The 15,318-nt window shown below is 35.4% G+C and overlaps 1 protein-coding gene across 1 annotated transcript in view; it reads right to left on the bottom strand.

Moving 5' to 3' along the window:
• MNS1 (meiosis specific nuclear structural 1) overlaps window positions 1–12,836 on the bottom strand; it is a 28,709-nt gene extending 15,873 nt beyond the window's left edge. Inside the window, exons 1-3 of the mRNA XM_039865512.1 lie at window positions 12,668–12,836; window positions 11,697–11,918; window positions 3,736–3,863 (exon numbers count right to left, since the gene is read on the bottom strand). Of these exons, the coding sequence (XP_039721446.1) occupies window positions 3,736–3,863; window positions 11,697–11,918; window positions 12,668–12,670 (353 nt within the window). The 5' untranslated portion in view covers window positions 12,671–12,836. The remainder of the gene's footprint in view (window positions 1–3,735; window positions 3,864–11,696; window positions 11,919–12,667) is intronic.
• Window positions 12,837–15,318: the final 2,482 nt, after the last annotated feature.

The following is a 15,318-nucleotide window of genomic DNA, read 5'->3' as shown; positions in this document are numbered from 1 at the left end:
ATACACACAAACACACATAAAAGAAGTAAAAAAGACAAAAACATAAATGTGGAAGGGTGAGTAAAAATTATAGTGATTTTAGAATGTGTTCAAGATTAAGTGAACATCAACTTAATGTAGGCTGCTATCAACATAGCTGGAATATATGAAGCACATGGTAACCACAAACAAAAAATCTATAAGAGATATACAAGAGATAAATGAAAGAAATCCAAACATAACACTATAGAAAATCATCAAAATACAAGAGGGGAAAAATAAGGAACACAGAAATACAAAAACAATCAGAAAACAACAAAATGGCAACAACTACATACCTATCAATAATTAAATGTAAATTGACTAAAAGCTCCAATCAAAAGACACGGTGACTGAATGAATAAAACAAAAATGACCCATACATATGCTGCTTACAAGAGACCCAATTCAGATCAAAAGACACACAGATTGAAATTAAAGTGATGGAAAAGATATTTCATGCAAAAGAAAATGAACAAAAAAAAAAAAGCTGGAGTAGCGATACTTATATCACACAAAACAGACTTTAAAACAAACACTGTCACGAGACAAAGAAGGACATTTCATAATGATAAAGTGATCAATCCACAAGAGGATATAACTCTTGTAAACATGTATGAACCCAACACAGGAGCACCTAAACATATAAAGCAAATAATGATGAACAAAGGAGAGTTCATAGTAGGGAATTTTAACTCCATTGACATTAATAATAATAATAATAATAATAATATAATAAGATAGATCATCCAGATAGACATATTAGACCAGATAGACTTAACAGATTTTTAATTTTTTATTGATTTTCTTGAACATTTCACCCAAAAGCAGAAGAATATACCTTCTTTTCAGGTACACATGGACCATTTTCCAGGACAGACCACATTTCAGGCCACAAAACAACTCTCAATAAATTTAAGAAGATTAAAATCTTCTCTGATCACAATGGTATGAAACTAGAAATCAATCCAAAGAAAACTGAAAAGCATACAAAAACCTAGAGGCTAAATAACATGGTCCTAAACAATGAATTGGTTAACAACAAGGTTAAGAAAGAAATCAAAAGATATCTTGAGACAAGTGAAAATGAAAATACAACAACCCAAAATCTATGGTACACAGTGAAAGCAGTTCCAAAAGGAAAATTCACAGCAACACAGGCCTACCTTGAAAAACAAGTAAATCTCAAATAATATAACCTTATACCTAAAGGAACCAGAAAAGAACAAAGCCCAAAGTGAGTAGAAGGAAGAAAAAATCAGAGCAGAAATAAATTTAAATAAAAAACACAAAAGGAAAGATCAATAAAACTAAGACCTAATTCTTTGAAAAGATACACAAAATTGATAAACCTTTAACCAGACTCAAAAAAAAAAGCATGCCCAAATAAAATAAGAAATGAAAGAGAAGTGACAACCGACATCACATAAATACAAAGGATTGTAAGAAAATACTACAAAAATAGGCAGTGAGTTTCTCAATTCCAGTTAAAAACTAACATTTTCTTGGATTAAAAAAATCATGCATTTAAAATCAAGAGTCTCATGACTTCTTAACTCTATTTCAAGCACCACAGCCAACATTTCCTTGAATTTAGACTTGCCATTTTGCAGATGAATACATTCGTCAGAAAAATGATCCATTTCTGCATGTCAGTCAAAATTTTACCATGGCTTATGCACAAAACTACTTTTAGTAGTTTTGACACTGCTGAGAGGCAGCATACTCTATTTGAAAGAGTACTTAACTGGATGACTTCTGCCTTAAATTTGAAGAAAATTTTCATAAGGTATAGAATTCCAGATGAGCTGTTATTTTCTTTCAGCCCTTTAAATCCAGTCTTCTAGTTTCCTCTGTTGCTGCTCAGAATTCATTCATACTTTTTATTGTTGCTCCTTCAAAGGTCTTTGTGTGGCTACTTTTGTTATTTTTATGATTTTCTCTATTGCTGGATTTCGAACGTTTGACTAGGATGAGTATAGGTGTAGTTTTCATTATTTATTGTTTTCTAACCTGTGGCTTTGTCTTTTATCATTTTTGAAAATTCTTGACCAATCTCTTCAAATACTACTCTGTATCATCCTCTTTGATGTCTACTACCAGGACTAAAGTTATACATGTGTTAGAACTTTCCACCATAGCCCATATCTCTTTAAGTTCATCTATATTTTTCTATCTTTTTGTGTCTCCATGCTTTCTTCTGGATGTTTTCCACTAACCTGCTCACACTTTATCTCTTCATCTAATAAAATCTAATTAAATTCGTTATCACTGAAGTAAAATGTATACTAAAGTACACAAATCTGAAGCATACAGTTTGTAGAATGATGTCAAACACCTGACCAAATGCTTATTGGCCGAATTCTGTTTCACTTTCAGCCATATTTCTGGAAGCAGTAGAAACCTGCAGGAGAAACCTGCAGGTGCAAACGCCAGGCTCACCATTCTGGTTTCATTCCTTTCCCAGATCTCATTTATATACTTTCTCCAAATAGTCTGCTCTCAGAGGGAGCATATATCTGAAACATCTAGTCTACAATTGCTGGAAGTGGAAAGCTCCTCTATTTAATTCTTCTATTAGTGAATTTGACAAAGATATGATGAAATATTTGTTTCATCTTCAGATAATATAAAAACATGGGTGACAGCTAACAATGATTGGAGAATTAAGGTCCAAAAAGATAGTTCGAGACTAGAATAATATGAAGACATGAGCAGTAATTCTAAATCTCTTAAGAATAATCTTAGAGAATTGATAAAAGTTGTGGACCTGGAAAAATACATGGGTATATTTGTCAAACATATAAATATAATGAGGCTCAAAATTCCTGAAGCTCATCCATGGGTCATATATTCCGCAAAGCTCTGCTCAGTTGAGATAAAATGTAACAATTATCAAGGTAAATTTCCAATATATTCAACTATATAAATATAGGATGGCATTTAGTTAGCCCTGAGTTTTCAACAGGGTGACATGGGTGCCCCTAAAAAGTAACTCAACCTGTGGTTAACAGTCCCACTCTTAGGAGTACTAAACAGTACCCTAATGCAATGATATAAAGAAAGAAATTGTAAGGGCAATATTTTGTTAAGGAACACCAACAATGTAAATAGATCTATAGAAGGGAATCTGGATGGTGAACAAATAAAGGAATGGGGGATATTTAACTTAGAAAACATTTAGTGGATTCATAAATATGAAAGGATGTCCTACAGAAAAACAAAATTTGGATGGTTTATTTTTCATCGCATAGCAGAACTCAGATAAATGCATGGATGTTACAGGGAAATCTATTTTGAGCCAAGGGGAAAAAATGTTATTCAAAGTTAGAGCTGAATGAAAAAGAAAGTTCCTATTGCAGTCACAAGAGGTATTGACCACAGGTGACCAGTCACTTTCCAGGAAATTCATGTAGGGGTATAAAATTAATTGACGTATCACCTAAAGTTTCTCTTAAGGGATCACTTTAAAAATTACATTTAGAGGAAAGAGAAGAATTGATTCTTTTTTCACCTAAAATATTAACAATTTACTACTATGAATACAACTTTTCTAAAATGTGTGTGTGTGTGTGTGTGTGTGTATAGCAATAAGTATTTCTAAGCAAAATATTAACTAAGTGCAATGATATAAAGAAATTTCACTCTTAGGTACTAAGCATTACATAAAAGTTTAAAGATAACGACTAAATAAATGAAATTTACAGAAACAGATACCTGTTTTCTCTTACTCGTTGCCTCATCTTTTCATCCTTTAGACTTTCATGTTTTAGTTTTGCCAATTCTGTAGCCAATTTTTCTTCTTGTTCACGCTGGAGTTCCCTCAATCTTTTGTTTTCTTCTGCCTGAATAAAGATGAATTTATTTGTTTTTTAACAGGAAACTACAAGTGCCTTCAGAGAAACAACTATGTTTTATTTTAAAATACAACCTATGATTTCAATAAATACTTTTCCAAATATTGTGTCATGGAAAATTTCAAACACCACCAATAGTAAGAAAAATATTAAAGTACACCCTCAGGTAGCCATCACTCATCTTCAACAATTATCAATATTTTGCTAATCTTCTTTCCCTACTCTTCCACTCCACTTTTTTTTTTTGCTAAAGTATTTTAAAACAAATCCTAGATATGTCATTACCATATACATAATTCAGTATTGATCTCTACCTAATAAGAATTTCTTTCTATAACAACCATGCCATTAATATGTCTAAACAATTAACAATAATTCCTTAGTAGGGTCTAATACCTTGTCCACATTCAGGTGTTCCCAATTGTCTCAAAGATGGTTTTTTTAAGTTTGTTCAAATCAAAATCCAAACAAGGTCCAAATATTGCACCTAGTTACTATTTTTTTAAGTCTCTCATTCGGCTACAGTCACCTTTCACACAAACTTTTTTCTTCCAAGCCATTGATTTGTTGTAGAAATTAGGACACATCTCCCACATGCTGAATTTGGCTGATTGCATTCCCTGGGATATCATTTAACTTGCTTCTGTTTTGTATTTCCTGTAAAATGGTAGAAAGATCTACAGGCTTAATTCTATATTTAGGAAAGAAGAAGCACATGAATAGAGAATAGATGTTCAACGTCATTAGCCACCAGGAAATGCAAGTTAAAACTACAAGTGATCTATCAACACATATCTGTTAGAACGGCTAAAATAAAAAACTGACAAAACCAAATGCTGATGAGAAACTCCATTACTTACACATTGCTGGATGGGTATGTAAAATGATGCAACCATTCTCAAAAATAGTTTGGTAGTTTGTTATAAGGCTAATATGCAATTACTATTACAACTCGACAATTGTACTCGTAAGCATTTATCCCAGAGAAACGAAAATTTATGTTTATTTAAAAATCTGTCCCCAAATGTTTACAGCAGATTTATTTAAAAGAGCCAGTGCTGGAGATACCAGACATTCAACAGGTAAATGGTTAAGTAAACCGTGGTACATCCATATCATGGAATGCTACTACTGAGCAACAAAAAAGAATGAAGTATGGATAAAAGCAACAACCTAGATGAATCTCTAGGAATTATGCAGAGTGAAAAAAATCCAATTCCAAAAGGTTACATGCTGTTTGATCCCACTTACATAATATTCTCAAGACATGTTCTTTATTTTAAAATTGAGATATTCACAGAGCATAAATTCGCCTTTCACAGTTCGTGACTCAGTAGTTTTTACTGTATTGACGATGTTGTGCAACCATCAACACTAGTTGCAGAACTTTTTTTTAAAAAATTAACTGTTTTTTGGAGTTTTGGGTTCACAGCAAAGTTGAGCATAAAGAACACATTTCCATTTATCTTCTGCCCCTACACATGCTGAGTGTCCCTCACTATCATTATCTCCCACCAGAGTGGTACATTTGTTATAATCAGTAAACCTACACTGACACATCATTATCACCCAAAGTCCATAGTTTAGAGTTTACTGTTGGTGCTGTATATTACATGGGTTTTGACAAATGTATAATGATATCAATCTACCATTATAGTATCATACAGAGTAGTTTCTTCTACTCAAATTCCTCTGTGCTTCATTTATTTATCTCTTCCTCCCTGAAATTCCTGGCAACTGATCTTTTTACAATCTCTACAGTTTTCCCTTTCCCAGAATGTCATATACTTGAAATCATACAACGTGCAGCCTTTTCATATTTGTTTCTTCCACATAATACACATTTAATGGCTTTTAATAGTTTGATAGCTCAGTTATTTTAGCTCTGAATAATATTCTATTATCTGGATTATTTACTAAAGGACCATCTTCATTGCTTCAAAGTTTGGATAATTATGAATAAAGCTGCTATAAACATCCAGATGCAGGTTTTTGTGTGGCCATAAGTTTTTAATGTTCCAGAATGTATCCATCATCCCCAAAAGGAACCCTATACCTGTTAGCAATCATTCACCAGTCCCCTCCACCCCCACCTCCAGCCTCTGGCAATCACTAATCTTTCTTTTCTCTATGGATTTGCCTATCCTAGGTATTTCATTTCAATGAAATCATACAATATGTGGTCTTTTTGTGTTTGGCTTCTTTCATTTAGCATGTTTTCACATCTCATCCATGTTGCAGCACATATCAGTAACCCATTCCTTTTCATGGCTTTATAATTTTTCATTGCATAGCTATAACATCTTTTGTTTATCCATTCAGCACCTGATGAGCATTTGGATTGTTTCCACTTTGGGGCTATCATGAATAATACTATGAATATTCGTGTATGAGTTTCTGTGTGTACATACATTTTCAATTATCTTGAGTATATGGTTAGGAGCAGAATTACTGGATAATACAGAAACTATGTTTAACTTTTTGAGGAACTACCAAACTGTCTTCCATAGCCACTAACACCTTTATATACTTCTGTCAGCAATGGATAAGGGTTCCAAGTTCTCTGTATCTTTGCCAACACTTATTTTCCTTTAAAAAAAAAAAATTGCAACAATCCTCATGAGTCTGAATGGTATCTCATTGTGGTTTTGATTTTCATCTCCCTAATGACTAATGAAAATGAGCATCTTTTTGCACTTCTTGCTCATTTGTATATCTTCTTTGGAGAAATGGCTATCAAAATAGTTTGCCCATTAAAATTTTGTCTTTTGATTAAGTTGTATATTTAATATTCTTGAAATGACAAAATTATAGAAATGTAGAACATATTAGTGGTTGCCATAGTTAGAGATGAGGTTCAGGCAGACAAGAAAGAGATAGGTTTGCTTATAAAAGGACAAAGGGATCCTTACAGTCATAGAGCTCTTATGTATCTTGACTGTGGTGCTGGATAGACAAACCTACACGTGACAAAATGACATAGAAGTGGATAAGCATACTGGATCAATGTCATTTTCCAGGGTTTGATATTGTACTACAGTTATGTAAGATGTAACTACTGGAAGAAACTAGACCTCTTTCTACTGTCTTTAAAACTTCCCAAGAATCTGTAATTATTTCAACATAAAATTTTTTTTTAAAAAAATGAAAAAAAAACAGATGTGGGGGAACAATGGAATGCAGATGATGACAAATTAACTATATTAAAAATCAATCATAACCACAATGCTGAAGACAGGCAGGAGTGGACCTAACTTTGGAAAACTGTTTGACTAGATATTGTCAGGCTAAAGACAAAAAGAATTGTGCACAGATCTATATTGTACATTTGTTGTTCACAGGGGTGCAGGTTAGCAATTCTGAAACTACTTTATTTATTTAGTCGGGTAGAAAAATAACTAAATATATTATATATAAGAGCCAGCTTTCTTATTGTTGAGAAAGCAGTTACAAAGAGAGGAAAAGCTAAAATGACCACTGTGGTACCAGATTGCAGTCAGCATTACCAATGTAGACTCATGGTTTGTTTTATTAAAATATGCAGATAGACACAAAATTAAATAGATGTGTGTATGCATTGATTTGATTAGCATACATTTATTTTCTATTTCTTTCCACCTAGAGGGAGTAGTGAAGTAAAACCCTATTAATAATGAGCACACCTATCATTCAGATCTTGGTTTCTAAATACAATTCTCCAGTAAAAGGAACCAAGTCTCTTTAGAGAAATGGTCGATTCCAAGGCAAGGAAAGAATAAGCTGAGCCTGGAACATATTATGGTGCCGAAAAGCAAGTAAATGCAAAAGAAGAAAAAGCAGAGCATGTCAGAAGGGCACACAAAAGACAACTTGAAAAAAGTTACCAAAGGGCAAAATTGGAACAACTGGAGCAACAAAAGAAGTAACAGTAGTACTGGATTATAACCAAAAGCATAAAATAAGTATTTGTCCACACTGGTATAAATAAATAACTGAATAAATATATGGGAGAGAAGGGACAATTTTTTCTTACAGAAAAATTCCAAGTAATAAATGAAAAAGGAATGACGTAAAAAAAAAAAATGACCTTTACAACCCAAAAGTAATAATTGCTAAAGGTAAGATTCACCAATGAATGCTAACATTAGTGGGGGACAAGAGTTTAAATAGAAACAGAATATCTGCATAGTCTCAAAGTATTTCCTTCAAAATATTTAATATTTACATGGTGCAAAATAAAACTTTACAGAGAATAATCCTGTTAGATACCATCTTAACCAAGTGATCAAGGTTTAAATCAAGAATAATACATATCAACATCTTGTACCCTCAATATAATGCATAAAAAGGGCATGAAGGTCCCCGATCAGTTGACTTTGTGTTAACCAGAAGGGAGACTCTCCAGGTGGGCCTGACCTAACCAGGTGATCCTGAAAGTAGCCGAAGTCACTGCTCTGTGGACCTTAGGGAAGCAAACTGCCACTTTGTGAAGAGGGTCATGTGGCAAGGAATGTCACCAATATCTGGGAAATAAGGGCCCTGGTCTTACAACTGTAAGAACATGAATTCTGCCAACCCCTATAGGACCCCAAGATCCACATGAGAATGCACTCCAGACAACACCTTGATTTCAGCCTTGTGATACTGTGAAATCAAGCTATACCATGTTTGAATTTCTGACCTACAGAAACTGTGAGGTAATCAATGGATGTTGCTTTAAGCCACTAAATTTGTGATAACTTGATACAGAGCAACAAAAAAATAATACAACAAATAAACTGTAGTCTATAAAATTGTCAAGATCATGAAAGACAGGAAAAAGCAAGGAACTCTCATAGACTGGAGAAGACTATGGTTGAAGGACACTAAGGAGACACGACAACTAAACGCAATTTGTGATCCTGGAACAGAAAAAAAGACATTAGTGGAAAAAGTGATATAAACCAGTATTTAAAATCCGAATAAATCCTGCAGTAACGGTTTTGTACCAAGGCTAATTTCTTCATTTCGATAATTGTTCTACGATTATATAAGATGTTAACATATAAGGAAGTCAGGTTAAGGGTATGTAGAAATTATCTGTACCATTTTTGCAACTCTTCTATGAAACTAAATTTATCTCAAAATAAACAGTTAAAAACATGTATATTTTCAAGTTTTGTCCACTGAAAAGACCTGGAATCAATGATAACTCAAGAATAATAAGCACATTTAGCACCCAAATTGTCTCGAAATATTATTTCCACTAAATGATAATACGGCTCGTTGGTACAACAGTCTTGAAGCAAGAAATTTACCAGATGCATCTTATATTAATTAGGGTTTCCAGAGAAACAGAACCAAGTGGATAAGGAACTGGCTCAAGTGATTATGTAGGCGGGAAGTCCCATGATCTACAAGGGGAGTCGGAAAGATGGAGACCCAGAAGAATGAATGATTTAATTCAAGTTTAAGTCTGAAAGACTGAGAACCAAGAAAACCGATGGTGTAGTTCATCTCTGAAGGATGGCAGGCTTGAGACTCAGGAAGAGCTGATGTTTCAGTTCAAGTGGAAGGCAGGAAATAAAGCTGATCAGTAGCAGTTGGAAAGGAGGAAGGGGTTTCCTCTTACTCAGCCTTTTTGTTCTACTCGGGCTTTCAGATGATTGAATGAGGCCCACCCGGCATAGGAAGAGCAATCTGCTTTATTCGGTTTACAGATTTATTTATTTATTTATTTTATTTAATTCCCCCACCACTTCCACCCCTGACCTATGGATGTTGCCATCTCCCATTAAGAACTGGATCTCTGAAGGCGGGGTATCTCCTCCCACACACTCGCGGCACACATCCAGGGCCTGGAGCACCTGGGGCCTGGCACACCCAGGGTATGGACTGTGGCTCCACTGGGGCTCAAACCCAGGACTTTCTGCGTGTAAAGCAGACGCACTAACCATTATTCTATGGAACCACCCCGATTTACGATTTAAATGTTAATCTCATCCAGAAACACCCAGAATAATATTTGACCACCCTATGGTCCAGTCAACTTGATATATAAAATTAACAATCACTAGCCTGGAATATTTTGTTCAGATAAAAAGCAAAGAAACTATTGCAGATTAAGGGAGTCTTGTCAAAAGGACACAGAAGCAATAAAAGGGCATCTACTGGCAAAAGATGAGACAATTTGAGCATCAAAAAGTAATAAATGCAATTAATTTAAGTATCTAAAGACCTATGAGTCCATAAAGATATTTTTAAAAAGAGAAACAGTCAAAAACTAAAGAAAACAAAATTTTAAAAAACAACATCAGCAAACACCAATGGAAGTGAGTAGGGCACCAATTCTTGACTCTGGAAATTATGTATTTCTTCCCCTTCCAACATGAACTATATTTCAGGGTATCAAATAATCCTAATTGATGAGGGAAAGTTATTTACAGAGGAATCTCAGCTAATTGTGAAAGAAATAACGAAATTAGAAAATCAGTGTTTTGTATCCTCTAATGAAGGAAAAGATTCATTGGTGAAACCACAGATGAAAGTTTGATGAGGATCTTTACAACAGGGGAACCAGGCTGTCTCACTAAACCCACTGATCAACAGTAGCATCATGCGCCTGCTGATGTGATACAACGTCAAGGTCAGTGATTGCCACAAAAGCTGTACACAAATCTAATCATGCCTTTAGTGTCGACTTGCATTTAGAGGAAATATGAGAAAGGAACCAATGAGGACATAAACATGTAAATTCAGAATGTGGGATGTCCTATAGAACAACTGGCCTAATTTAACACGTTAAAAACACAATGTTAAAAAAAACTGAGGAGGGGGCTGTTTTAGACTAAGAGAGACCTAATAGACATAACAACCAAATATACTATATGAACCTTGTCTGGATCCTGATTAACGCAAACCAAATGTAAAAGCAGATTTTTGACACAACTACAGAAATTTGATTATGGAATGGTATTTAATGATACCTAGAAGTTACTGATAACTTATTGGGTGAAACAGTGGCATTATGCTATTAATATGTAAGAAAATATTTTATAACATGCATACTGAACTATGCAGGAGAGAGTTGATTTATCTGGATTGTCTTTAAAATTAAATAAAAATAAGAATAAAAAGAATTTTAAAAATCTAATCCCTAGGATCTTGCTCAGGGTTTAAAAAATCATGTCTAAGCTTCTGGAATTTGGAACTCAAAGGGATAGTTAGAAATTTCCTCTGAAAAACTGTCTCCGTATTTTAAGAGTTATAGTCGTATAAATTGTACCTAAATTCTTCAAGGCAGTTATTTCAAAAATACGAGTAAATTCATACCTAATACGTAAGTGTTCATTTTCCACCACTTAATAATGTACATGTTTAATCTCAGTAATTTTTTTAAAAGATATTCTTAAATTTTTGTTTTTAGAATTTTATAGAAAGCAACAGAATTATATTTATGTGAACAAAACTGTAGTAGTAGATTTCATATTTACGGGGGGAAAAAACCTGCGTGCTTACTCTTCCAAGCACTATTTCAAGGGCTTTGCATGTATTAATTCATTAATTATTAAAACAATACTATGAAGTGAGTACTATTATTATTCTTATTTTATAGACAAGGCATTAAACAGTAAAAGCTGCCCACCCAAAGTTCCAAAGCTAATACACAGCAGGACTAGGATCAAAGACTTACAGTCTAGCTCCAAAAACCCAGCTCTTCACCACTACACTGGGCTGACTTACAATGAGGCATCCTTTGCCTGATGTTACTATCTACTCCATTCCAGTATTAGCAGCTGGCTTTCATCATTTCCAAGTAGCAAATGAAGAAAAAATGATGTGAAAATGAATAGTAAAACTTACCTTTTGAATGGCTTCTTCCATATCCAACTCAAACTGTTCATTCTGTAATAATCTGAGAAATCTCTTGTGCTCAACTCGGTCATCATTTTCATTCTGCACCATTTGGTCCCTGATTTGATTCTCTATCTTTTTTAGTGCCTTGACATGCAATTTTGTGCTGTAGTTTTTATCTACTAATTTCTGATGCTTTTCACTGATACTCATAGTTCTCTTTTTGGCGTCCTATAATGCAAAAAGTAATAACAAAATAAAAATATGCATGTTTTGGTGTTCCAAAAATCTGATTTTTAAAAATATATTGATATAAGCCCCAGTAACAAATTATACAAAGATAGGTAACAGAAATAAAAGGGACTTTGGTAGATAATAAATACGTGGTAGATAAATACATTGATATATTGATGAAATAGGGACTATTATTCCCCATCCTACAGATGACGCGTGAAAAGTAAAAGCGGCTTTACTCAAGGTTCCTCAGCTGATAAATAGCAGTCCAGGATTCAAAGACAAGCACTCGAACTCTACAGAGCCAGCTCTTTACTACTATGCAGGGAATCCCACCCCGCAACCCCCATCTTGGCCATAAAGTGCTGTTGAGATGTCTCGTCAGGTTTTCCTAATACAGATTTAATAGGACAACCCACTGCTACTTATTCGTTCACTGTCTCTTGGACTTTTATTTCCACTCGTTTGTTCAGCGGTTCTTACTCTTTTCCTAAATTTCCTGAAATATGGGAAATAAGATATTTATCGGGCAAACCAAATAGTATGGGGAAAATGCAAAAAGGTCTGGAAGCCACCACGAGCGTCCCTTAAGTAACTGCACCTGAAGCCTTTGAAAGCCAATACCAGTTTCCCACTAAGTCTCAGGTTAGGCATTCAAATCCTTTTTTAGAAGCAGGCTGGCTCTAAACTACAATTCAATCAACAGATAAACAAGTTGTTTTGAGACCCCCCGCCAACCGGCTCACCATCTTGGTGGAGAAAATTCCCCCTCCGGCTCCCAGAGCTACCGCCTCCCGCAGCAAACGAAATGGCTGGCTGAGCGCCCTTGTGTTTATGCGGTTTCCCAGCAACGGCCGCCGAGGCGCCCCAAGGTGCGGCCTCCCATTGGACAAGCAAGATCCAATCGGCCGTGAGTTTCTTGGGAGGCGGGCAGGGCGGCTACTTCTATAGGTCTAAAGGAGACTGGTGGGAAGTTCAAATTTTGTGTACTAATGCAATCCCTTGACAATGTATTAGGGAGCTCGAGATTTTCTTCAAGTGGATACTCTATTTGGTGGGGTTGGGAGCCAAGCTGAGGTCTGTAGAAACTGTTTACATAGCAATACACAGATTCCTATCTAGTACACAAGGCTAAGGTCACTTTCCACGCACAGAACATCCTGTGCCCTCACTGCCTATTCTGCCTGTGTTGATTGCCTTTGTCCTCAGCAGTGGGAGGCCCGGTCACCGCCCCCTTCCCTGGGTAATTGGGAGACACTGGGTAGTGCTTGCTTCCAGGAGCTTTCTCCCCCTCTCACCTCTCCGCCCGCCCACATACACAGAGAAACTGTTGGTAAACTTTCCGAATAAAAAGTATAGGCCACATGATCCAGGTACCAATGAGAGCATAGACAGATGATGATGGCAAGATGTTGGTCTGGTTTATTTTATCTGCAAGTTAGACACTAAAGTCCATTTTAATTGGAAGAGTTTAAGGAACGGAACAGGTCAGATAAATTAGTCAAATTATTATATTAATTTTAGAGATGACATATTTAATCTCATCAAAACAACAAAAAAAATTAAGGTAGTGAGTATCTGACCTAGTTTGTTACCTAATTTGAAGTTCATCTTGTGTAGTAATGTGTCTGCTTAAAGATTAATAACAAAAGGACTTCCAGTTTCAGCCCAAAATATAAAAAGCTTGGAAGTTATCATTTACATCCTTACTACCAGAAAAAGCAAAATAAACTAAAAATTAATCATTTTTCTTGGACTAATCATAGAACTGAGATAACAAGGCAGCCCACTACCCTGGAATCTGGAGAGAGAAGTGAAACCAGGGAGTCACAGCCAAGACCTACTTTCCTGGAGCAGAAGCCAATGAAGCCATGAACTTGTAACACTCAAATGGTAATTTTGATGAACTGCTGGAGACCAAGTGTGTACTAGCATGAGTGAGACTACTGAGGGCTGCAGTCTTAGGGAGACCTTCACATGTCCACCGGTTTCGTCTCCAGAAACCCAAGCAGGTTTTCACAGTGAAGAACCAAGAAAGATCTCCTGTGGGATGAGAAGGATAATCATTGTGAACTATGTCCAGAGCCTTCTCCATGATAGAGACCTACTTTCTAGAGGAAATTATTTTACCAGATCCTTATCGCACCTGGGGCAAGGACAGTTCTCAGAATATAACCTCCTCCAGCCTTTCTGTCTCACCTAAGCCCTACTAATAGAGAGGTAATCGTTAAGTTATAGAGCACTTTCCCTTTTCCATGCTTTACCAACACACCAGTGCTCCAGTGTAATTACAGCTGATTACAGCTGAGAGTGCTGCAAAACTCTAAGGAGAAATTCTTAGGGAAATCCAAAGACAACAGGAGACAAAAACAAAAATACTAGAGGAATTTAAAGCCTCTGGAACCTACAGCTACAGTAAACATTAAACATAGCCCAACTTCTAGTGCTATAATAAAAACCTCACACCTCACTAAAGCCCTATTTACTTCAGTTCCTGTTAAGGTCCAGCTTTCAACTACAACAACAAAACTACAAAGCTAAAGGCAAGTTGCTAAAAGGCAGGAAAAACAGTCTGAAAGGCAAAGTAAACATTGGAACTAGACTCAGCTTCAACAGAGATCTGGTGATTATTAAACAGAAATTTAAAATAACTATGATTAATATGCGCAGAGCTCTAATGGAAAATGTGGGCAGCATGCAAGAACAGATGAATAACGTAAGCAGAGAGATAGAAACGCTAAGAATACAAAAGAAATTCTAGGAATCAAAAACACTAAGAAATGAAGAATGCCTTTTTAGGCTTATCAGTAGACTGGACACCCCTGAGGAGAGAATCAGTAAGCTTGAAGATATATCAATAGAAATTTCCCAAACTGAAATGCAAAAAGACTGATAGCAAAATAACTCTGTTGGGCTTGGAGACCTCACCTTAAACTCAAATTATTTTCCTACATTAGAAGAGGACTTGCATGTGTTTGGTGGTGGAGGTGGTGGTAAGGGGGTACTGTCAATAGTTTCTGTCTTTTGGGGGCCTTATTATAAACCTGGCTACCACAAAATTAAACTTTACTACAGGGTATATACAGTACAAAACATTTTAAAATCATGATGCAACTCTTATGTACATTTAATCCCATTAGTGAAGCAACTTACACAAGAACTCTTCAAAAGATATGGCTTATGTAAAGCTTCTCATAAAGTAGCCTCTAATTAAAGCCTGTTGGTTAGGCTGTCGACAGGAATTTTTGTTTTGGACACTGATGTATCCCAAGTATTTAAGTATTTAAGATAGTGCCTGGCATATAATTGTTGCTAAATAGTTGTTAAATGAACAAATTATTGAAATATTACTGTTAGGCACATAGGGGAAGGCTCTATCCAGAAATAACTATGAAAA

The sequence above is a fragment of the Pteropus medius genome, unplaced genomic scaffold, assembly GCF_902729225.1.
Source record: "Pteropus medius unplaced genomic scaffold, Ma_sr-lr_union100, whole genome shotgun sequence".
Classification (NCBI taxonomy): domain Eukaryota; kingdom Metazoa; phylum Chordata; class Mammalia; order Chiroptera; family Pteropodidae; genus Pteropus; species Pteropus medius.
This window is presented reverse-complemented; position numbering and strand designations above follow the sequence as displayed.